Source organism: Hemibagrus wyckioides, linkage group LG05 (assembly GCF_019097595.1).
Source record: "Hemibagrus wyckioides isolate EC202008001 linkage group LG05, SWU_Hwy_1.0, whole genome shotgun sequence".
NCBI lineage: Eukaryota > Metazoa > Chordata > Actinopteri > Siluriformes > Bagridae > Hemibagrus > Hemibagrus wyckioides.
In genome coordinates, this window is record NC_080714.1 from 25,175,944 (window position 1) to 25,202,117 (window position 26,174).

General features: G+C 40.2%; 1 protein-coding gene across 1 annotated transcript in view; it reads right to left on the minus strand.

The window, feature by feature from the left end:
- Window positions 1–963: 963 nt before the first annotated feature.
- si:ch211-180f4.1 (uncharacterized protein LOC100144405 homolog) overlaps window positions 964–26,174 on the minus strand; it is a 29,431-nt gene continuing 4,220 nt past the window's right edge. Inside the window, exon 2 of the mRNA XM_058388962.1 lies at window positions 964–5,530. Coding sequence (XP_058244945.1) covers window positions 3,187–5,424 — 2,238 coding nt within the window. The 5' untranslated portion in view covers window positions 5,425–5,530 and the 3' untranslated portion in view covers window positions 964–3,186. The remainder of the gene's footprint in view (window positions 5,531–26,174) is intronic.

Below are 26,174 nucleotides of genomic sequence, written 5' to 3' on the forward strand. Positions count from 1 at the left end.
ATTTAAGAAGTCTTTATTTATTGCTGCAGAGGCGAATATTATGCTGTGCGATGAGATGAAAATCAAACACGTAAATCCTCGCCCTATTCTTCAGACGCCATCTACAATCCTGTTAGCCAGCTTATCACACCATTTAAAAGGGAAAGAATATTGAACGCGGCAATATAATCAGCAGTGAAATTACACAGGCTCTCGATAATGAAAATGCCGACTACATAATAAGGAGAGACACACAGTGTGGTGTTGTAGTAGTGAGTTTGGTTTCTGAACACAACATAGTGGATTTGAAGAGAAGGGAAGGGAGAGGAGAGGAGAGGAGAGAAGGGAAGAGTTGAGAAGAGAAGAGATAAAAAGAGATGAGAAGAGAAGAGAAAATGAGAGGTGAGAAGAGATGAAAGGAGAAGAGAACAGAACAGAACAGATTAGAAGAGACGAAATGAGAAGAGAAGAGAAGAGAAGAGAAGAGAAGAGAAGAGAAGAGAAGAGAAGAGAAGAGAAGAGAAGAGAAGAGAAGAAAAGAAATAAAAAGAGATGAGAAGAGAAGAGACAAGAAAATGAGACAAGACATGAAAAGAGAAGAGAACAGAACATATTAGAAGAGAAGAGATGAAAAGAGAAGAGAACAGAACAGATTAGAAGAGTAGAGATGAAAAGAGAAGAGAAGAGACAAGAAGAGATATAAAGAGATGAGAAGAGAAGAGAAGAGAAGAGAAGAGAAGAGAAGAGAAGAGAAGAGAAGAGAAGAGAAGAGAAGAGAAGAGAAGAGAAGAAAAGAGAAGAGAAAATGAGAGACAAGAAGAGATGAAAGGAGAAGAGAACAAAACAGAACACGTTAGAAGAGACTAAACAAGAAGAGAAGAGAAGAGAAGAGAAGAGAAGAGAAGAGAAGAGAAGAGAAGAGAAGAGAAGAGAAGAAATGAAAAGAGATGAGAAGAGAAGAGATGAAAGGAGAAGAGAACAGAACAGATTAGTAGAGAAGAGAAGAGAAGAGAAGAGAAGAGAAGAGAAGAGAAGAGAAGAGAAGAGAAGAGAAGAGAAGAGAAGAGAAGAGAAGAGAAAAACAAACACTAATCACTAATTCATCCACAGGATAATAAACAAGTGGTACAGATCTGAATTTAGATGTGATCTGATGTTTCTGGAGCCGGTTGTCTTAAGCCATAAGGAAGAAAAAGAAAGGAACGTCTGATATCAACGCCATCATAAAGCTAAAACCACTAGATGTCACTATATATGTGAAAATCGATTATCAAATCGACTACACACTTTCAGTTGTGGAGGAAAAACAGTTGAAGAAGAAATCAAGGTGTAGATAACGTAAGCTCAAGAGTATTTGACACAAAGGTATAAATCAGAGAAAAGCTACTGTTCATCTTCGGCACAAAATCAAGCATGAATTAAAATTCCCCAACATTTTTATTTTACAGAATGGTATTATTATTATTATTATTATTATTAATAATATTATTAATATTATTATGTAATAGCAACATTGACAATAAATAAACAAATAAATAAATAAATAGTAAATAAATAGCCTGGGCTAAAAGCATATTAATTTTTTAGACTTTAGAAAAACAAAACTTTTTTAATTTGGTATGCAGCTATGTATAAATGCAATGGAGAAGCTACACACCTAAGTCCTCCTGAAAACTTTACGTATTTACGAGTCAAAATGTCGTAATTACGACCTCAGGTGCATTCAAATCACTTTAGTGCATCCATAGATGTACGACGAAGGTGTTCCTTCTTTTAAATAACCTTTCAATACGTTTTTTTTTCTTACTGAAAATCACTCGTAATTACAACTTTTTGATGGAGTATAACTCGTAAATACGACCATTCCGACATGACTGCATTCTGGATCGCAGCACAAGCCATGATAATGTTATAAATAAGATAATAATAATAATAATAATAATAATAATAATAATAATAATAATAATAATAATAATAATAATTGAAAAGGGTAATATGTCAATTAAATAAAATATTTGAAAACAAAAATGATAACACAAAACAGGAAGTGATGTGCCGATAACGGTTTAAGAGCTGCTCTGCTTCTTCTATACAGTTTTTCAGGGCCATATTCCAAGGTGGAATATTCTTATCTATCTGAAGAACGCTGAAAGTGCTCAGAATTCAGTGATCAGGTGATTATTTACATTCAGTGGGAAACCTAGCAGACGTACGGTGTCAGAAACTGGGAAAACGCTGTCTTAAAAAAGCTTTGCCTTTGCAGTTTAAGCTGATTTTAAATTCCCTGTGCTGGAGTACAGAGCCAAAAAAAAACAACAACACTGTGTCACCATTTCTATTATTTATAAACCTTAGCTCTTTTTTTCTATACGTGACAGACCGTAGGTGTTTTCTAAAATAAATTATCCCGGGCTTCTCTATGACACCTCATTCAAACTTGTACCAAGTGGGGGGAAAAAGGTGTATTAATTATAGTAATAATAAAAATATCTACATACACAGTTCAATAAAGTGAGATCCAAAAGTAAAAACTGAACACACATAGCTGTGGAGTTGCTGTAGCAATTATTAATTATGCTTGACAGCTAATTAGTTGCAGGTAATAGGGATTTTCACAACAGCTGGCAGATAAAAATTGTGAATTCAGTGGAGGTGATAAACATTGGAATGGATACAGAAGGTGTGTGTGTTTGTTTTATAAGCTTCTCACCACACCTTTGTATTTTAAGACATGAGAAAAATGAAGGTACTTGTAAAGAACTAACCGAAACAGCATGCAAGAACACCATGCAAGAAATCCAAAAAATATGCTACCTTCGACTCTTTCAACAGCCTGTGCAGTGAAGGTTTTGGTTTCATGACAGATATTAATGTTTCTATGATTAGTAAATGATACAAATAATTCATATATCTGCATGCTTAATGTTCACAGAAAACGTAATGCGAGATTATTGCAGGGGTGTGTTTGGCTGGGCACTTTTTAAAAATTCATCTACTCTGTTTATATATATATAATATATATATAACCACTTCACAACCGTACCCGAATAAGTTGAGAGTTGTTGCGGCTATGGAGGGTTATACAGTCTAAAAATACGTCTTTCACAATGACATCTTAGTAAGTAACTACGTACAATTATCGTCTATGTACAGCACCATACATACTTTGTTTCAAGTGTCTCTTTGTCTCTCTACGCCTGTACTGAACTACCACATGTAGGTCTTTGAGGTGTCTATCTGTGAGCTTTGTGGGTCGACGGACCCTTCTTTCTCTTTCTCAGTCTCGTTCTCCCACAGGTTGATGAGCGGTGGGTAGAGCTCGTTGAGGGGAATCGAGGTGGCGTGTTGCATGTACTTCTTCAACGAGTGATGGCAAGACTTCTGCTTTATACGTCTTCCCATGTAAAACACCAGCAGCGCCATGATACAGATGGCAAACATGGAGCCCATCACCGCTGCCAAGGCGACGTTGCTCGGTTGGGCGACTATCTCCACAGCAAAGCTGGCTTCTTTGGTGGTGATATTGATGCAGGACTGCTGAGTTTGCTGCTCTGTCGAGGCCATGGTCAAGCAGACTTGGTATTCTGTTGAGGGTAGCAGGTGCGTCAGGTTGTATTCTTGAACGTCCACCGGGACCTTTGCCGTGTAGCTAATGTGGGGGTTGTTGATTCTCATAGTGGCACTGAGCCACTTGGGTTGTGGCATCTCGTGGCTGGAGGCACGGGTCGTTGGGTAAACTTTCCATTCCAATACTACTGATTGTGCGTGGATGACTTTTGCAAGGATAACCAGGGCACCAGTGGTGTTCCTTCCCCCTTGCTGGTTGTTTTTCTGTCGGTCATCATGCCAGTTACTCTTGTCTACATACACAGAGACACTTCGGGTGTCTGCGCCTTCTGTATTCCACGCCACACACGTATATAAACCTGCGTCCTCCGGTTCAACATGGAGGATTTCCAGAGCACCTTGGTCCTGCATTCTGTGCTTCCTTGTGCCACTGTTGCCCTCATTTAGTGCTGGGGATACCACTTCTGAGGTGACTTTGTCACCTGTTGGCGTTACCCAGTAGAACTGAGGGACAGGGTCACCCACGGCACGGCAGTTAAGCGTCAGGGGTTGACCGGCTGTGACGTTGAGTTTGGGAGGGAAACTAGTCAAGGATATGACTGGCAGACAGGTGTTACTTGCCATGTCCCAGTTATTTGACACCACTTCCTGGAGAGAGTGCCCTACCAGGTTTGGAGGAGAGGCACACATTGTGATCTTGGATTCCAGAAGCTTGAGACTCGACTGGTTACCAACGATTGACCCCCATATCGAGAGGCAGTCACACCTGAGGGGGTTACTATGGAGGCTGACCTCATCCAGGTTGGGGAAGGAGGCTAAAACTTCATGAGGAAGGAGGGTGAGGTCATTGTTGTGGAACAGCAAAGTGCGCAAGCTAGCCATGCTGCGGAAAGCTTCGCGGTCGATATAAGACAGACGAGGGTTGTTGTAAACCTCCAACTTGGCCATCTGCGGGAGGTTGGAAAACGCATTTTTTTCCACAGACACAAGCTCCTCCATGTTGTTCATGCTGAGCTCTTCCAAGTGGGCAAAGTCCTGGAAATCACCTGCCTGCACATACACGATAGGATTCTTGTTGAGGTCGAGAAACTTTAGGTTTGGTAGAGCACGCAGTGCATCTCTGGGCACTTTTGTCAGTTTATTATCAAAAAATGAGAGACTCTCTAGGTATTCCAGTCCTTGGAAAGCTCCAGAAGGTATTTCCCTGAGGCCCATGCCAGCTAGAACCAAACTGTGCAATTTAGAAAGAGGGCGAAAGTTCATATCCTCCAATCCAAGTATAGGGTTCTCACCTATCATGAGGATCTCCAGGTTCGGAAGGGATTCAAACCACTGACTATCAATAGCCACCAATTTGTTTGAATTTAGATGGAGCCTAAGCAGGTTCCCTAAGCCAGAAAAGGCATGTGGGCCAATTGAGGAAATCTGGTTGTGATTTATATAAAGCTCCTCCAAGCTGATTAAATCTTTCATGCAGAAATCAGGCAGTTCGGTAATTTGATTCTCCTCCAGGTAAAGGGTGACCAGCTGGGTCAAGTTGCCCAGACCGACATCTAGGATTTGTGTAAAGTGGTTCTGAGAGAGGTCCAACTCGGTGAGGTTGACAAGAGTCCGCAGTTCTGAAGTCACCACGGAGATGTTGTTGCTCTGGAGAAGCAGCACCTGAGTGTCAGAAGATATGTTTCGTGGGATGGTGCTCAGATGGAGTTCGTTACAGTCCACTGTCTTCGCCTGATGGTACACAGACTGAGGGGTGTACCAAGGCCGTGTTTCACAAACACACTGCGCCGGGCAGAATGACGATGCCAGGGAACAGCGACATGCAATCAGAACGAGGCAGATGGAGAGCAATGGAGTGGAAATGGCAGTTCTCTTCATGCTGAAGGTCTGTTGGGAGATCTCAAGTACTGGTCACACTCACTTGCTGATGCTTCAGAAAAGCAGGCTTCTACAAGATCGAAGAAAGCTGTTGGCTCATTCAGCCCTGCAAAACAAGACAGAAAAGAAAGAAATGCGTTATATGTAAGAACATAATCTGGGCTATTAAAATTTGTTATTATTGTATGGCATATATTGTATATATTTTGTGTGTCCTTTCAAGTAAACCCCTGGAAAAGGGGTTTAAAGGTTATTTGAATAAGTAAGGTCCTGATAAAGTATAGATTTTTAATGAAATAATATTGCAGAATAAATAAATGTAGTTCCTTCAGCTTCCGCTAGCACAAAAGTAAGAACTGTCCACTCCGTGACATTTTGGTTGGTTCAAGCTGGATCCAAAGTCCGTATGCACACATCTACCGCCATCTGACTTGCCAGATGTTTCCCACTAAAACGTGCTCTTTAATTCATTGCTTTGTTTGTTATGTTTTTTTAATTGTATAAATAATTCCATATCCCCATAACCATTCACTCTAAGCCATTTTACATAGCAGGAACTTTATTATAACGCAATGCTCACAGGTTTCAGTTGGTCAGTTTTTGATCTGTCCAAACTATGTTTTGAATCTTCGTCATACAAACTTTCTATCACGAATTATGTAACCTGTATGCAAATGACTTTTAATATAATATGATAATGTATTATTTAGTCGTCTTTCATCTCGGTCAAACTGAGAGCAAGCGTTTGTTGAGTGTACCTCGGTGTGGCCGATGTATGCAAAAAAGCACCTGCCAAGCTCACAGAGGGGAGAAGATAAAAGCAATCACGCATCAAAGAACGAACTCTCCGAGTAGTCCATCTCAATACTTCCATGGAATGAAAGCGAGCCTCTAAAAAACTGTGTGAGCTTGTAAAGGCTGAGCCTAAGGCTTCTTTGAGGACCTTTAGCAATAAACCGGTGAATAAAAAGTGAGCACCGTTGCTATAAAAATTATTCAGGGTGCTTTTACTCCATGTTAAATCTCTATAACAATATAACCTCGCAAAAGCTCAAAATTATGTTTAAGCCTGAAACACTTAGGCTATACACTTAGGCTCATATTTATCAGGATCTGCTTTCCCTCACTATAAGTCAACGCAGACTGTGATAACAGGCCAAAATCTTGAATCAATGGATTACCTTTTTACCCATAAACAATACTTTTCTTATCAAATACGTTGTTGGATTTTGATCTTGAACTACATTGGCATCAAATAAACACCTGTTCCCAGCTGACACCTCTGTACTAATGAGCTGATCGGAGCTGACAGAAAGTGAGAGGAGGGAGCTGGAGGCTGAAAAACAGAAGCTGCTAACCGAAGCCACTCCCAGCTCTTCAGCCATAACACATCACGGCCTGTTTTCCACGAACCAAAACACCTGATTTAATGCATGAAGGGATTTATAATTACATGCTAAGCTGAGACAGAGATCAAGGACTACAGTACGGTCCTTTCAGCTACGGCGGTGAAGGAATTCAATCCTGCTTAAACTGAAAGGCTTTGAAAACCTAAACATATCTTTTTATTTTATTTGGCATTTAATTTGCCTCTTGGTAGCAATAACAAAAACAAGCAAAGCTGCAGTTTTTTCTGAGTCTGTGGACCACTTTAGCCATGTGATATAAATGTAGCCTCAGACTGATAGCAAGGCATTTTTATCCCCAGCTGGTCCAGTTAGCCTTGAACTGCTACTATGAGCTTATTAAAACTGTCAATGACAGACGGGTGACTATAACTTCCATGCAATCAATCATATTTCCCCGTGGAGCTCCCCTCAGAGTCAGAGCTGCAGAGAGCCAGGCTGCCAACGCCTAACTGGCTTCATTTTAGCAAATCATATTCGAGAGCAAAGCTGACGAGCGAAAACCAGACATATTCCACATAGGCATGTAAAACAGGCTGCCTTTTCAGATCTACGGCTCCTTTAATGTGTCCCTTACGGTAGAAACCCTTCACTTCAACAGCACTGCGCTGGTTTGAACAAAGGCGGAACATGGACTTGACGCTCTGGAAGTGGCAGGAGATGAAAATGAAAACAAGCCTGGAATAATTTCAGCCCTTCTGTAGGATGCTCCCTCGACCCTTCCTTGCTCCGTACTTTGATTCCTCTCAAGCACTGTGCACAAATTGACTCTCCGGGGGCTTTGTCAGGACGTAGAAAGACAGAGAAAGACTGGCCAGAGTGAGTGCATTATTATGTTCAAGAGTGGGCAACAAAGGAAGGAGGTACCCTCTTTTCCCACCTGATGCTATGAAGAGGGTGAAAGTGACCCAGATATGTCTAAAAATGGATTTTCAAAGCCATGTCTGTGTCTTTCTTGCAGCCCCTTGAGCTTTCTGTTTAGTCTATGTATGTCTCTGAGTAACTGCAGCTTTTAAAGCACTTATGTTCATCTTAATGTAAAAGTCTATTTATCTGGGCTGAAATGCAAACCAACCATCACCATCACCACAATTACCACTACAACCACCAACACCACAAACACCACCAACACCATCACCACAACCATCACCTCCACCACCAACACAAACACCACAACCACCACCGCAACCACCACCATCACCACAACCACTAACAACACCACCACCACAACCACCAGTACAACCACTAACACCACCACCACCAAAAAAATATCTCAGAGGCAAGCTTCAAATCAAGCCCAGATTAAATATATGTATACAACGATACCTTCAATACCTTCAGAGATTCATCTTTACCATCATCTGATTTATTCTGAAGGCAGGACACATCATTCACTGCTCAACACCTCCTACAATCTTGTAACATCTAAGCAGCAATAACATCTAAAGTAGAAAATATAGAAGAACTAACAAACTTTTAGGGAAAGTTTATACAGGGTCTCTCGGTAAAGTTGTCACATCCTGGCTCATATTAAACACTTGTTGAACTTCTATCTACTCAGACAGGATAGGTATCAAGATTATCCATCTCTCTAGATTTTCAGTTTTAGATTACCAGAATCCAGATTTTAGAGAGTGAAGAGCAGAGCATTGACCTGACATGAAGGTATGTAAAGGCCCAGATCTCTGAATGTCTATCAGTAAAATCAACATGAGGTCGGTCTTCCACCGATCTGTCCTTGAAAGCTGCCTTAACTGGCAGCATTTTCTTGGCAAAAGGAAAAAAACGGTAGATTTAAACCCCAAATGCATCGAGGCATGACTAAGGAGCGACCGGAAAATTAATGATGAACCCAAGTCCACCATTTTGGGACAGATTTTAAGCTGTTTAATCTAGCGATACTAAGATGATGAGAATGACAAAAAGCCACAGAAGACTTCAGGGAAAAGTTTGTGCAAAGTTTAACTCTGGTGAACTTCGATGCATGAATCTGGACCAACTCTGACTGTGTAGACTTCTGCTTATACAGAAATGGAAGAAACAGAAGAAGTGCTCTCTCGGCTAGATATCTCTTTAAATCTGATTCAGGGCAGAACGAAGGATATGGTTGGGGTTTCTTCCTATTTTGGTCTGAGGAAGGAGTCTGAATCCCAACCTGTCTGGGTCTTTTTTAATTTAGAAGACCACTATTGTCTAAATTACCAGAATTTGAAGGTAACATCTCATAATCCCGTATTTGGATCTAGAGTTCAGTTCAAAAGCTGGACGGATTTTCTGTTCTTACTCATAGACAGAATTCATTTGTATCCGTATTTGTCTCCAGGCCTGAGATCCAACCACTGGCATATGGAGTTCTACTGGAGCCATATTGGCTTTTTCTTCACTTGTTGTGAGAATTCTGCAGCCATTTTGGCTCAAGGCTACTTTTGTGAGTGGATCAGCTGCAGCCTAGCCTGCCCTGGATATGTGTGATGGTCTCCGGCATGCCTGTCTGATCACATTAGCGAACAGCGCTCCAGTTCAGGATCGTCCCCTCTCGACCCTTCAGCACAGCAGGAATTGGGGCCACCTTGCCTGGTGCCATGGCAACCTGACAGGAATCAGGAAAAAGGATGGACCCTTAGGGCTGCTTTCTGGTCTGGCATAAAGTAGGAAGGTTTCTACTGTTCAACAAAATGCACCAAGAGAGAAGGGGGAGGAAAAATAAGAAAAAAGAAGCAAACATCTCCACCTCTCTAAAGAGAAACTGCTCGAACACACAAAAGGAAAAGAGAACATGTTTTCCTCCATCGTGTTCCTGGAATCCCACTGCAAAACACTTTTTATTTATTTTCTAACACTACCTTTTTAAGCTCAGGAAGACCTTTAAATGATCTGAGCCAGGTGACAGGGCTGGGAAAACACTCCAGGAACTGTGAGACTGAAAACCATGTGTGATGTTTTAAAAATGGGAGAGTGATGAGTGTATAAAAAAACCCTCTTAACTCCAGACAAATAGACTCTGGAAACAAAAAGGATCCTCAAGATGCTTGTAGTATAGCATTAAAGCTTTATTGCAAAAAATGAGCAAAAGATTCAGATCTGGAGCTTAAAGTGTATGTTTGTATACATGAAATCATTTAAGAACAAATTAAAAAAATATATAGAAATACTTTGTCTATGCATAATATATATGTTTGCTAATAAACATAATAAAAAGAACATTTTTAAGATTTAATACAAAATAATAACAACAACTGTTATTTTTAACACAATTATAAAAAATAAAAAAAGATCAAATATCCTACATATATTACATTAAGGCTGTTATTTTGCCATATTGCTCAGCCCTAATGCAATCACGCATTAATATACTGATATTAATATAACCGAGCGACAAACCTGAACTTTGGAGCATTATCCGCATACCTGACATTGCTTTCTGATTAGATTTCACCGCATGGATTCACAAACAGCTTCTAAGAAACGTTTTCCAATTAACCCACAGGGCAAAGGTGTGTCATATAAAAGACAGAATGGTTTCAGCTCTTAAAACCTATAACAAGGTTTTAAAAGAGGAGAGCAGATTATTATAGTATGTTGTTTCCTGTTCTAATGCTAATGTCGGGCATCTTAATATAATAATGTTATAAGGTGTAATGGTAGAAGACACACTAGTCAGTGCAAGGCTCTTATCTTACCGTATCTTTACAATGAATAGTGTGTGGTTCGGATAAAATGTTCATCTTAATGTAAGGTGGTTTTGGGGGTTTCCTCTAGGTCTTCTGCTTTCCTTCCCCAATCCAAAGACATGCCTTGTATTCTGACGGGCATCTCTATATTGTCTGTGGTGTGTGAGTGTGTGTTTATCCCCTGTGATGGGTCAGCACCCTGTCCCCTGGCTTGTCCCCTGGGATAGACTTCATGTTCCCTGTGACCCTGTGTAGGATAAGTGCTACAGGAAATGGATGAATGGATGGATGGATGGATGAATGGATGGATGCTTTAATGTTATCATCTGCCTTAATTTAGGACGAGATTTATGTTACACAGGGAGGTGTGGTAATGCCATTATTACCCAAGAGTCTCTGTTTGTGATGTAAAACTAAAGCACATTACAGTCTAGTTATGTTAATCTATCAGAGGTTCAGTTGCATCATCACCTTTTATTTCAGTACTAGTACTCAACGATACTGATAAGAGAAATAAAAACTCTACACCATTTCACAGTACACTGCTCAACTTAACTCCACTCTACTCTACACTCCTCTACTTAACTTTACATTACTTCACTCAGCTCTACACTACTCTACTTAACTCTACTCTACTTTGTGCTCCTCTACTTAACTCTATTAAACTCTACACTACTCTACTCTACATTACTCTACTCAAAACTCCTCTACTTATCTCTACATTACTTTACTCTACTCCACACTCCTCTACTTAACTCTACTCTATTCTGCACTACTCTAAACTCCTCTACTTAACTCCACTCTACACTACTTAAAAATCCTCTTCTTAATTGTACATTACTTTACTCAACTCTACACTACTCTACACTCCACTACTTAACTCTACATTCCTCCACTCAACACCACACTACTCAAAACTCCTCTACTTAACTCTACATTACTTTTTTCAACTCTACACTACTCTACTCTATACTCCTCTACTTAACTCTACAATCCTCTACTGAACTCTACACTACTTTGCTCTACATTACTCTATTCTGGTTGTTCGGGTCGAATCGAAGTCTACTCTACAACACATTACTAAACCCAACTCTACACTACTCTACTCTACTCTACACTACTCTATTCTACTGACACTAAAGTGTGTAACCTACTTGTGTGGTTGTTCAGGTCGAATCGACCCGTTTTATACTGTTACTAAAAGTCTTCTGCATTTGTTGTAAATCATCCAGATTTGCAGATGTATTAGTGAGAGCTGTGTTTCAGAGCCAGTGACTGTAATAATCCTTTGTTTTTCTCTTTCTTCTATTGTTGTTCATCACCTATATGTGATAAATCAGTTCAAAATAATAAACATTTACAATGTACACGCTCCATTTCAGTCTGTTTTCCTAGATTTACGTCTTTTAATAAAGGTCTCTATTATAGTATATTGTTATACAAAAAACTGAGACTCTATCATTGTTAAATGTGATCTAGTAATTACAAACATTAATCACAAATGTTATCTATATTGTTTGAGATAAAGATGATGTGTGTAAAGGGCTTTAATGTATTTTTTTATTTCTGTATTTTCTATTATTTTTTTCTGCACAGGATTGCACTTTTTTTTTTAAGCTTCCCTGGGCCATGAAAACAAACGGCGAACAATAAAAGTGTTCTTTATAACATCAGCCAATTGATTTTAAATGAAATGCATTAGCTAACTAGATGGACTAGTGCTGCAGTGGACGCTGGCTTTTGTTTAATTTAACAGAACAGAAAATTACTGCTATAAAGCTATCAGAAAAATATTGTCGCTTTCTTTTGTGTAGGAATCATCAGCGCTCAGAGCTCGTATGATTGAAGTGCTCTCACACCTGAGGGTCACTTCACAGGTCCATGAACAATAAGATGACAAAAAGTGTGCGCGATTCACAAAACACCTTGCAGATAGTTATTGTTTTATTGGGTTACTTGTGTTGTAGGTGGATGCAGTAGTTGCCATTTTGTTCAATACAAATAGCACTGATGGACTGAGTCTATTTAGCATTGGATGATCGACATGACTTGAAGTATAAATTAAAATCTTCTTTAAAGTACCAGAAAATCGTTTTGTTCCTACATAAATATCTCTGATCATTTATCCATTTTTGTGCAACTAATAAAAACTATTCAACAGAAAACGCAGGCTTCCAGCCAAGCCTGTCTATAAGCTCCAAACCTCCAGCGCCTGCCAGCGTAATGCTGAATGACAGACGGATCCTAATCCCCGTGACCCAGTCCCACATTAACAACAGAGCCCTGAGCTCCGCGCTGCCACGTCTGTGTAATTCCTGCACACTCCTTTTCCCTTCGTATGGGATATTTTTCAGTGACATCAAGCAATGCTCAACACTGCTCCTGACACTGTGTTTAAATCCTCATTATTACGGCTGTAATATTTCACCAAGCTGCCAAGCACTGACTCACAGATCAAAATGAATCACAGCACGCACACAGAGACAGATGATTTTATGAAAACACCAGCAAACAAGATAGAAGGAATGAGCATAATTAGGTAACGGAGCACAAGGACTAAAGACAAAAATGTGAAAGATCACAAAAACACACACAGGAAAGCAACAACGGGGTGACGAGACGCAGTCATGCGACTTCCAACAGAGGACACGATCATAGAAACCGGATCTCTGAGGTTTAGATGAAAAGGACTTTAGATGTCCGGTTTGTACTCAATGAAGTCTCAGGGTGTTTTCAGACCGCTAGATCTGTGCTTTGTTCCAAAACGGGGGACTTAAATTCTTGCACTTTTTTCTCGGCTCGGGTTCACTTTCACGCAAATCCTTAAAAAACTGTCCTCTTATTGGTTAGAGTTTATGTTCTGTGGCTCATCCATCAAGCTCATCAATCTTATTAGCTGTGGGCGTTACAATTTATCAGTTTTGATCAGGTTTCATCGGGGCCACATCGTCTCACTTCACCTGTTACTGAGAAGAGATATTGTACAGGAGCTTTACACCCCAACTTCCTAATCTGGGATATACAAAGAAAGGAATTTCACTGTGCAGTAATGTACATGTGGCAAATAACAGCTTCTTCTTCATTATTTTAAAATAAAGAGGTGTGTTTTGTTCTTGAACTGCCATGACATACTCACCTACAGAATTCTTCACCACCAAAGAACTATCACAGACATGACATCATTATTTAACCAAACACTAGATAACCCTTACTTATTTAAACATAACCTGCTTTTTGGTTTTTGGTCCATTGGGTCATATCTCAGCCTGCTCGTGTTTAATTATGTCTATCCAAACCAAGAGAGGAAACACATGTCTCTGAAACAATCGCTCCAAACGAGGTGTGAAAACACTCTCAGATCCTATTCTTAGTTGCAGAAATGGAAACCAGTGCAGTTGTAGCTCATCCACCTCAGGGTTCTGAGGTGCTTTTCTGCTCGTCACGGTTATAAAGAGTTGTTATTCGTGTTACCGTATACTTCCTGTCTGCTCATTCTCCTCTGACCATCAATACTGCGTTTCCACCCACAGACCAGACACCCCGGGGATGTTTTTGGTTTTTAGCACCATTTATGTATAAAAATCCCAAACCCACCAGCAGCTTCAGCTTGTCACAGAGATTTTCAATTCAATTCAATTTTATTTGTTAAATTTAGCAAATTACATTGTCCCAAAGCGGCTTTACAGAACATATAGACCAAAAAGTTCAAGATTACCATTAGACTTATATTCAAATCTTCCATATCATGATGTGAAGTGAACTTTTAACCTGCATTTGTATGACTTCAGGTTTTCATGAACTGCTCTGCTGCCACATGATTGGCTGATTTTGATGCATTTCTTTCAGTTAGGAAAAAAAAGAAAAGAAAATCGTTCCCCAGACAATAGGATGTCTGATATTGACGGGAACTCCCATTACAGCAGAGCAGGCACAACATTTCTGGAAATTTTCATCAGACTCCAAGTGTGTACAGTGGGTTCATTTTCCTAATGTGTATTGCATCATATATGTGAGAGCTATCATCGTTATTGTGAGGCTCCGGGTAAAAACCGTCAGTACAAATAGGTCATGACTTCCAGCTATAAACGAGGTCGATATCAAACGACCCAGACTCTAATGACCATGCCATGTTTTCATGATCTGTGAAATGACAAATGGCCGAAAGAGACAATAAAACTTGTGTGTGTGTGTGTGTGTGTGGTAGTGCACTATATGCTGTGCCTCAAGGCTTCTGTATAAAATGACAAAGCTACTGAATAAAGGCGAGGCAGAGAAACTCTTCCTTGCATTAAGTGCTGATCAGTGGCGCAGATCCCGCTTGGCCCCACTCCTTAATAAAAAGTTGTAGCACTCGGTCCAGCGAGCAGACAAAGTGCTCTGTGAGGCTCGGAGTTTAATTTAAGACAGATTATCCAAGCCAGATGTTCACGAGACCGACGCAGAATAGAGTTTCATTTCATCATAACCAGTTTATTCAATTCGATTCGTATAGCACTTTTAATGATGGATTTTGTCCCAATGTGTATATAAGAGTATATAAAAAGTCAAGATTTTAAATGGATACATGTACAAAAACTTCCTGAGATGATATAAGGAGAGGAACCAGGCTCAATCCTCATCTGGGTGACACAGAAAAGTTCGTTATAAATCATTTCCTTTTTATAATTGTGTAGTATACGGTCAGAAAAGTGCAGGAAATTGATTCTAGTGTTAATGTGAAGACTGTTGTGTTTTCTGATCTTCACTGATGGAGCGCAAAACTGGTCATTGTCCATCCACAGTGATCTGATGTATCTCTAGACCGTCCATGTGGCTCCATCCTCAGCAGAAGCAGGGCATCGGGGTGGATCACGCCGGACCCGAGAGCAGAAGGGCTCGGGATCATAATGGTTTTTGCCTCTTGAATACAATTAGATTTTCTTCCGTTTGGGATTTTAAAAGAGCTTCACATCAGTGAAGATATCTCCACGACAATATAACACAGATTTTGACCTAAACTCAAACCATGTTACGGTATATAACACAAATATACAGCTTGTACCATCCAAACACCGTGCTGTACATCCGGTATATTCCCCGAAACTGTCACTGATAGCTCTGGAATATTACCATGTGATGATTTCCCATCTCTTATATAAATCTGTTCTCGAGTTAGCATTTTAACCAGAAATTCAATTTTGTTCACATTCCTGAACCACAGAAGCTTATTGTCCTGTTACTGGTCTAAGAATAGGATAAAAACTAACTGTACAGTGGAACCTCGGCATAGGAATGCCCTCCCTTACGAATTTTCACCTTAAGAGTTGAAATTTTGCAAGCAGTTTGCATTGGCATACGAAGCATTTTTGGCGTACGAACGAACCGAAGCAAACGCTGGCTAAGTTGCACGTACATCCGGGAGCCGTTCAAAACTTCAGTGGAAGTCAGTGTCAGTGGAAAGAATTCAGTGAAAGCTGTCTGGAAAGAGTCAACCCAAGATACCACCGGTGCCTTCGGCATGTGTTCAAAAGCTTGGTAAATTTTCAGGCGTTTTTTTGTTGACAGATCGGTGGTGTGGGTGCTCTGTTCTATTTTTAACCCAAGCTTGGTGGAACGACTTCCTGTGAGGAGCCTTGATATGGAATGCTTGGCTTGGGTCAGTTCTTTGTAAGCAGCCATACAGTTTACATTCGCTTCGTATTGGGAATATTGGTCATATTTTTGGGCGGCTGGAACGGATTATATGCACTTACATGATCTCTTATGGGAAAATTCGCTTCGCAATACAAACTTTCACCTTAAGAACTCGCCTCCAGAACGAATTAAATTCCTATGCAAAGGTTTCGCTGTATCTATATTCAGATAAATGCTGCATTAGTTTCTTCTACATATTTGCTACTGGTGTCTCACATCTAAACAAAAAACCTTTGTTGGGTCTTGCGGCGTCTCAGAGATGCCTTTCCGATGTAACTTTGTCTCAAGATTTCTTCCAAAATATCAAAAAAATCTATATTTGAGTCTTTTATTGAGTCAAATAGCAATAATAGACACGCATTCCTCAACAGAGAACGTATCGATATTAACCTGTACTGAATTATACACCATAAAAACATGTCGCTGTTGCTCTGCATAATAATATTGATTTATTCCACGATGGGTTTCATGCTGAAAAACAATCCGAGACAATGTTGTGCTCTCGTGTTGCTCCTCACGGCAAAAATCGATGCGTTTACATGCACACGCCGTTATTATCTGATTTCTGTAGTTACCCGGTTAAATCCGTAAAGCCTCAGATTATTATTCGGTTATTTATATTGAAGTGTGTTGTTCAGTAGCTACAAAAGGAGAAAAGACCGAACTGAGAGACTGAGTTTAACGGGTCGGGGATCGACTAATGGGACGTTTTCAATCAGAATAAACAAATGGATTATTTTCTGGCTTTGAGTCTGATATAAAATGAGTCTGTTGGCTTTCAGTGTGTTTTAGACATGTGTCTTTCCCTCTGTTGGATAATCTTACACAGAATTTTAGTGGTTGGAGATTCAGATTTTCGATGCTTTTTAGATGAACAAGCACTTGGAGCGTCTCAGAGAGCAGAAATGGGTTTGATATCAACATTTACTTTGAAGATAGAAACATTTGTGTGGAAAAAAACAAACCGTTTTCATTCTTTTGGAACTTTTCTATGAATATATCGCCCCTAGTATGCTAGGTAAAAACAGAAAACTCTACAAATTCTTAAAGCTCTGACTGTCTGCTTTCATATGAGCTTCATATTAAGCACCACTGTGGAGTGAGACATGACAAAGACATTCAATGCTGAACATGGACACAACAAAACCAGGTACAAATTAAATTTTTTGGCCTCTAGGAAAAAGAGTTAACTGGGTGTATAAAATCTCCTACTAGGTTTTTATAGATTCCAAAAAATTCAATCCTGGATTTCAGTCCGATAATTGAGTTATTTAGTTCACATACAATGTTAATCTGATCTCTGTTGTTATTTTTACATCTCAAACACAACAAGCCCCGGGCCGCAGTGAAAGGCAACAGAGCAGCGATTTCATTTCCTGAAGCGAATCCTCAGATAAACTTGCTATTTTTTGAGTCAGTGAATATGAAAAGAAAACAGTTTTCTGTCACATCCTTGCGTTTCAGTGGGTTTATTAGTTGCAAAAGCGACTGTGGAGCTGTATAATGAGTACATGTTTTAGATTGGGGAAAAAAATAACAGCAATTACTGAGTGAACGATGCAGATTCGCTGCAAGGAGAGAACGACTTTTTCTTCTCCTAATGAATTTCGAGAATGAATTCAGACTGAATCTTGTACATTTGTAATAAACATTATTTAAATCTAAACACTGTTTAAAGTGCGCTTCAGATACATGTACAGTTGTATTAATATGAACGTAGTAAAGTTCAACATTTTCCCATTAAAGTCTCTTTCTCCTCTCGTTCGTTCCTATTCTTCCACCTTTTTTCTGCTTCCTTCCTTCCTTCATACCTTTCTCCTGTCCTTCCTTCTTCCCATCATTCCTTCCTTCTTGTTTCCTTCCGTCCTTCCTCCCTCCCTCCTTCTCTTCCTTCCTCCATTCATTCTGTCCTTCCTTCCTCCCTCCCTACTTCTCTTCCTTCCTCCATTCATTCATTCTGTCCTTCCTTCCTCCCTCCCTCCCTTCTTTCCTTCCTTACTTACTTCATTCATCCCTTCCTTCCTCCCTCCCTCCATTCCTCCCTCACTTAATTTCTTCTTGTCCTTCCTCCCTTCATACCTTCCTTCTTTCTTCCATCTTTCCTCCCTACCTCCCTCTCTTCCTTCCTCCATTCATTCCTTCCTACCTTCCTTGCTCCATACCTTTCTCCCGTCCTTCCTTCTTCCCATCATTCCTTCCTTCTTCTTTCCTTCCGTCCTTCCTCCCTCCCTCCTTCCTTCTCTTCCTTCCTCCGTTCATTCCTTCTGTCCTTCCTTCCTTCTTTTCTTCATACCTTTCTCCTGTCCTTCCTTCTTCCCATCATTCCTTCCTCCCTCCCTCCTCCTCTTCCTTCCTGCGTTCATTCCTTCTGTCCTTCCTCCCTCTATCCTTACTTCCTTCATTCATTCCTTCCTCCCTCCCTCCCTTAATTTCTTCTTGTCCTTTCTCCCCTCATACCTTCCTCCCGTCACTCCTTTCTTCCTTCTTTCTTCTGTCCTTCCTCCCTCCCTCCCTCTCTTCCTTCCTCTGTTCATTCCTTCTGTCCTTCCTTCCTTCCTTCATTCATTCATCCCTTTATTCCTTCCTTCCTCCCATCCCTCCCTCCCTCACTTTCTTCCTTCCTTCCTTCCATCCATTCTGGACTCCCCCTATCTTTCCCTCACTGTATTTCCATAAGGAAATGTAAATTTAGATGATTATCCGACAAATTATTCAGTATTCAGTGTCTCACTGTCGATTGTCTTCACACACAGCTTTGTGTAAATGAGAAGTAAACTCCGAGGCTGTGAGTCAGAGAACTTCCTTGCTTGTTTCCCAGCTGTGGTGTAAAACTCCAGCATGATTACGCTAGCGTGTTTTCGGCGGTACAGTTTATAGCGAACACCAGACCTGGGCTTCTCTCCGTGTTTTCAACACGCTCATCCCTTCTCATCTGCTACGCTCCGACACAGCCTCTCATATTTGCAAATGCATCGGAGGTGATGAAAAATGTATGCACAACTTATTAATAATTGAGGCAGGTCTCGAGTCGGGTCTTTCATTTTTCAGCCCCGACTTCTTTTTTCGGTGACACATGAATGAGGAGGATGGAGCAGCTGTTAATTGGTGCGGAGAGCTAAATCTGGCGTGTCACACTCTGTCAACATCTCACCAACATCCTCCGCACCCCTGACCCACCCTTTTTCACACTTTGACACATACACGCACTCACACACTCACACACACACACACAAACACACTCAAACACACTGCGAATGACAAGTGTTCTCTTTCCCTTCTGCTCAGAAGGATGTATCACTTCTCATGAATATGTTATACACTTCCAGCCGAACGCGGTTCAGCCATATTTTCGATGACGTCTTCGCCTTCATCTGGACTTCCCGAGACTCGAGACTGATGTCACTTCACTCAGATTTCCTCTAAAACTAATAGGCACAGACACACAATCCAAACTCTCCATCATGGCCAAGACCAAAGAGCTGTCCATGGATGTCAGGGACAAGATTGTAGACCTACACAAGACTGGAACGAGATACAAGACCATCGCCATCAGCCACAAAACCTGAATGACTTGGAGAGGATCTGCAAAGAGGAGTGGGCCCAAATTCCTTGAGATGTGAGATGTGTGCAAACCTGGTGGCCAACTACAAGAAATGTCTGACGTCTGTGATTGCCAACAAGGGTTTGCCACCAAGTACTAAGTCATGTTTTGCAAAGGGGTCAAATACTTATTTCACTCAATAAAATGCAAATCAATGTAGAACTTTTTTGAAATGTGTTTTTCTGGATTTTTTTGTTGTTATTCTGTCTCTCACTGTTCAGATAAACCTACCATTAAAATTACAGACTGATCATTTCTTGGTCAGTGGGCAAACGTACAAAATCAGCAGGGAATCAAATAATTTTTTCCCTCACTGTACATGCTCCAATCACCTAAATGTAACACTATAGTTATACAGTAGATCCAACATCCTCCTAAGGTTTCACTTCTGAACTGACTGACTTACGTTAAAACTACGTGAATTGATCGCGCTCGCTCCACATCGTTCAGTCTAGTCAGTAGATACCGGTTTAGATTAAGTACAATCACATGAAATCACGTTGAAACGTAATATTTTGATGTAGGACATTTCCTGAAATCTGACTGACCACAAAATTAAAATCCAGCTTAAGCATTTAAAAGATGTTTTCCTCTTACAGTGGAACCTCGGCATATGAATGCCCTCCCTTATGTATTTTTGCCTTCAGAATAGAAATTTAGCAAGAAATTTGAATTGGCATATAAAGCATTTTCAGCACTGAAAAACGAACCGAACCGGATGGCGGCTAAGTTGCACGTACGTCCGGGAGTCGTTCAAAACTTGTTAGCGTCAGTGGAAAGACATGAATTTTACCATTTTTTTCAGTCAGTGAAAGCTGTTTGGAAAGAGTCAACCCACGATACCAAGGTTGTCTTCGCCATGCATTCAAAAGCTAGGTGATTTTTCTGGAGTTTTTTTGTTGACAGATTGGGGGCGTGGGTGCTCTGTTCTATTTTTAGCCCAAGCTTGGTGGCACAACTTCCTGTGAGGACCCTTGACATGGAATGCTTGGCTTGGGTCAGTTCTTTGTAAGCAGCCATACAGTTTACATACGCTTCGTATTGGTCATATTTTTTGGTGGCTGGAACAGATTATCTGCATTTACATTATTTCTTATGGGAAAATTTGCTTCGCGATACAGATTTTCCCCTTAAGAACTCTCCTCCAGAACAAATTAAATTAGTATGCCGAGATTCCACTGTATTACTCAGAGCTATGAGCTATAAATTTTGAGTAAATTTATTATATATTTTGTTTGAACAAAACAATGACAAGAGACAAACCTGAAGCTGGAGAAATAGATAGAAAATGCAGACAGTGTGGATCTGCTTGAGTTTGAATTAACAAAAAAAAGAGCATTTAGCAAGCAACATCTACTACACGAGTCTCTCCTGATAAATGCTGCTGCTGCTTATCTCTGTCTCTCACTCAAATTTTCTCTCCTTTCCTACTTCACGATTCCTGTGTATCGCCCAAACCCTGAGGAAGTAGGAAATAATTTCTGATTGGGCCGATAGAGAGAGAAAGAGCATAGAGAGACGAAAGAAAGGCAGATACGGAAAGAGAGATAAGGCAGTGTAGATGGTGTAGGAGAGAAGGCAGAGAGATGCAGGAGGTGGAAGAAAAAAGCTTGTCTCTGGGGGGATGAGTCTTGTTCAAGGACACAACCGGAGCTCTTTCATGATTGAAGAGATAGAATAGAGTCTCTCTCTCACTCTCTCTCTTTCTCTCTTTCACTCTCTCCCCCATTTCTCTCTCTCTCTCTCTCTCTCTCTCTCTCTCTCCGCCCACAGCAGCACTCAGATTGAACAGCGGACTCTCTGAAGTTCGTTTAGCCCATCCTCTTCAATCGAGTCTCTCTGTAATGAAGCTCTTCAGCGTATTACTGCGAGTACTGACAACATCCTCCACGCCACTCAAACCAAGCGTGAAGCAGCCGGACGTCTAAGTAACTCACTGGAGGCAGGTCATTTCACACTGAATCATCACGGACGTTACGCAAGGCTCTTAGCAACCCAACGGCATTAGCAAGTCAATATTGGCCTGTGCCCTTCATAAACACTTCCACTGGGGAATTAATGGAGTTTAAAGAGTGAGCTACTTCTGTGATTGTGTGGCAATACATGGAATTTCTACATGGATAATCTGTGTGTGTGTGTGTGTGTGTGTGTGTTCATCAAAAGTTTCACTACTTGTGTAACTTGTGTACAAGGAAATAAGAAAAGCAACATATAGTACACTTACACTTCTGACACCAGGAATAAACTGAGGTCCGAAACACTATGACATCACAACTAGCGTCATCACAGTGTCAACGTTTCACAGGAAGTCGTGGTGTACGATCGCACAATTACCTCACTTTCTCAAAATACCAATGGTCTATTTTAAGATCTACCCGAGTTCCTTTTGTCGCTTTTGTGTCTGGATAAAACACACCAAAAATGTAGGTTGGATCTCAGAACCTCCTCCCTCTGGACTCGCTCTAAAATCACACCCTGGCAGACTTCTTTTCTGTGCCGGGGGTGCGACTAGTGTTTACTACTACCTTTTGTGTCACTTTTTTTTATACTTTATAAATAAAACAATTCCTATCCCACACCACACACTCTTTTAGCTTGCACACCTGGTCCATGCAGACAAGCTACCCATTTTGGTGCTTGGGCCCCTTTTTTTGGCATACACCTGTTCTCCAGGTGATGTAACATCTCTACATAGTTTCTCCTACCACTGTTATATAGATGACACCCAAGTCCTTCTTTCCAGGTTGATACATGATGACATGATATCATCATATCTGCCAGACAGCTCATTTTGGAAGGCAGCTTGTCACCCAAAATCCGACTTGCCTAAAGAAAGACTGAGTTGCTTTATATTGCTTTATAAACATCTGAGAACTCACAGACTCTTTGGACCTTCTTAAAGATGTCTGACACTCAGTTAATTGTTCTGTGTACACAGTCTTGTTGTTTACTTCAACCATTTTTCCTGCATGATTGATCGGTCTGAATAATGCATCAAGTTACCCTACTGCTGGGTTTCCTTCACTGGCTTCCTGGAGCTGTCCACGACTTACTGGACACATTCAATCACTATAAACAAATAATATCTAAAAAATTATTATTTTATTATACGAGTCTGATATAAAATGAATCAGGACTCTGTTGGCTTTCAGTGTGTTTTTCCCTCTGTTGGATAACCTTACACAGAATTTTACTGGTTGAAGATACAAATTTTAGAGGCTTTTTAGATGAACAAGCACTTGGGGCGTCTCAGAGAGCAGAAATGGGTTTGATATCAACATTTACTTTGAAGATAGAAACATTTGTGTGGAAAAAGCTAACTGTTTTGGGGGTTTTTTGGAACATTTCTATGAATCTATCATCCCTAGCAGGCTAGGGAAAAAAACAGAAATACTGAATATGAAACTACAAATTCTATAAGCCTTGAGTGGCTACTTTCATATGAGCTTCATATTAAGCACCGCTGTGGAGGGAGACATGACAAAATATATTCAATGATCATCATGGACACAACAAATACAGGAGGCAATTCTTGACATCTTGTAAAAAAAATGAACGCACTAATCCCTCCATACCTAATGATAACAGTCGACTTCTGTTTAAATATATAACTCGAGCTCGGCTTGACCGAACCCCCCTTTCAAAGCACAAGGAAGACTCTTCTCCTGGCTTCCACATGGCAAGTGATCTTCTTGAAACTTGCTTATAAGTGGTGCCTTCGTTTGTGGGTACCTTTATGGTTCCTCAGCACTAGCTTTTATATTTGGTGGATGAACATATCCTGAATTTATTATCTAACTCAAATTTAGTTGCCCAGACTTGTGTTACAGATGCCAGGAAGTCTATAAAAAAAAATAAAAAAAATAAAATAAAAATAAAGAAAGAAATACATAAATAAATAAATAAAAAAAACATAGATAGATTTTATACTCTATACTCTATGTAGTGAGTGTATTCAATAAATCAGGATTTTCATTACATTGACCTTCCTTTTTATACTGTGTGAAAGGAACACACTGTCGCAGTGCTTCTAATATTTGTTTCATCTCTCCTGATATAAAAATAATATAACTGTTGATTAATATTCAAATGCTAACACATACAAGGCTAGATTTTTACGTAATCAGAATTCTGGTGCAACTTTTAAAGGTATCTGACATCCCGGAATATACACACACAACCCATTTCAGTCTGGATGCTGAGTGTGTGTGTGTATGCATTTTTTATATTTCTTTAAATTCTCCTGTGGCTTCCTCCTGTCATGTCACTCCGACACTGAAATGCTGCTTTGTGATGTCTGTGCGTTTGTAATCTGTGTTCCTGACAACTACATGCACGACACACACCTCAGACCTGCAGTGAATGAAATCAGGCCACGGTGCTGCTAGAGCAGAGACGATAAATATGAGGGTGGATTACTGCAAGACTTAATGTGGTTGGAGTCTGAGCGAGCAAGAAACTGCACAGAGGAGAGTCAGTCGGTAATAATCAGATTTACACTCACACACACACATACATACATACACACACACACACACACACACAGACAAATGCAGTAGGTTGAGGGAAGGGAGGAGACATACTTGCATTTTGTGAGACTTGAGTTTGGCTGGCTGATGCATATTTCACACACACAGCCATAGCAGTGACCACTCAATAACAGTACCTGTTATTTTCCTTCTTGCTAACATGCTACTATGAAGGTCACATGTTTTGTACCTTTAATAGATATCTTTTTTCTTTTAAAAATTATTCGAAATATATAATTGGACCACGTGGTTTATGTAGAAGAGGAAGAATAGCGCTTTTTCGCTGGATGTGTCTGGCTTCACATGTTTCAGAGGAAGCGGGTGTAAAGCTTCTCCCTGTGTAGCTGCTGTGTGACAGGAAAAAGTAAGCTAGTTAGCTAGCTAGCATTAGCAGGTACACAAACTGAGGGGGAAAATCTGAGCAAATCCTTCGGTGGCTGGATTTCTAGATACATACATGTTTATTTAATATCTGATTTTAAAGAAAGTAAATAAATAAAAGACAAGAAGAGCCTTGTTTCCTGTCATCAAGGCAAATTAGCCTGAGACTTTATGACACAAAATTATCTAAATAAAAAACATAAACCAATCAAATGGTCAAATATATGAAAGAAATCTTACAATTCTGATATTTAAAACAAAAAAGAAAAACATTTTGGACGCTGTAAAGTGCTTGTGAATGTATAAAAGCAGCTCATAAATCAAGAAAAATGGCTATTTCTGAGATTAGCTTTGGCTAAGACAGTCTAGGTCGTTTGCCAGGCAGTGTTAGTGTGTTAGCTAGCTAGCAAGACTAGTCAGCGTTCATTTTTCTGATTCTTAACTGAGAATAAAGGCATGATAACGCTGATAATATTGTTTCAGAGATTAGCTTTGGCTAAGACAGCCAGTGTCGTTTGCCAGGCAGTGTTAGTGTGTTAGCTAGCTAGCAAGGCTAGCCAGCTTTCATTTTTCTGCCTCTTAACTTAGAATAAAGTCATGATAACGCTGATAAAATGTCTGTGATGTATTCGAAGACATGATCAGGACTGACATTCTTAATCTCGGCCTGACATTCTGTAATCTGTTCGGCGTTAGCGGTTCTCTTTCTGCTGCTTTCTGATGAGTCTTGGACCTGAAGCGAGCCGCGGTTCTGCCTCGAAAAAAAAAAAAGCCCTTTGCATGCAAGTCGCGATTTTTATGCACTTTCGAAGTCAAACAGCTAGATCTAATTAATGATAAATGGTGTAAATGAGGCATTTAATGGTTTAAGACAAAAAGGGAACACCGCTAATGGGTTGTAAATTCTGGCATAAACATCCTAATATGCTGTACAAAAGCCTGCGGGGTGAGTCACGGAAAGCTAACCCAGCTACAATTTAATTTGTTTTAAACAGCTGTATATTTAAGAGCCCAGGAGTGTCTAAGAGGACATGTGGAGGGCTGAAGGGTTTCCTACACTTTTATTTATTTCTTATATTCTTACATATTACCAATACCATTTGTGCCACCTTTGTCCTCTGTGTATTTCCCTGCCTCAGTGTTATAGCTAGGAATTAATACCTCATGTGTGTGCATTCATCTTAGATGGCTGACAGACATTAGGTGACAAGCAGCCATTAATCAGATTCTACCTTCTTCCCAGTCTTTTTCCTCCACTGGATTTCATATTCAAGGCACACGCTGTACTATATGACTGAGCAGAAGAAAATCGTATTAAAAGCGCCCTTCAATTGGATTAAAGAACTCAGCATTTGCATAAAAACAGCACACCATTTTTCCTCCTTATTCGCTCTGACCAATCAGTATACACGCTGTACCACATGGCCCACCTGAAAAACAAAGAAAACAGCCTTTTGTAGTGAAAAGGAACAAATTTGTGCCAGATGTT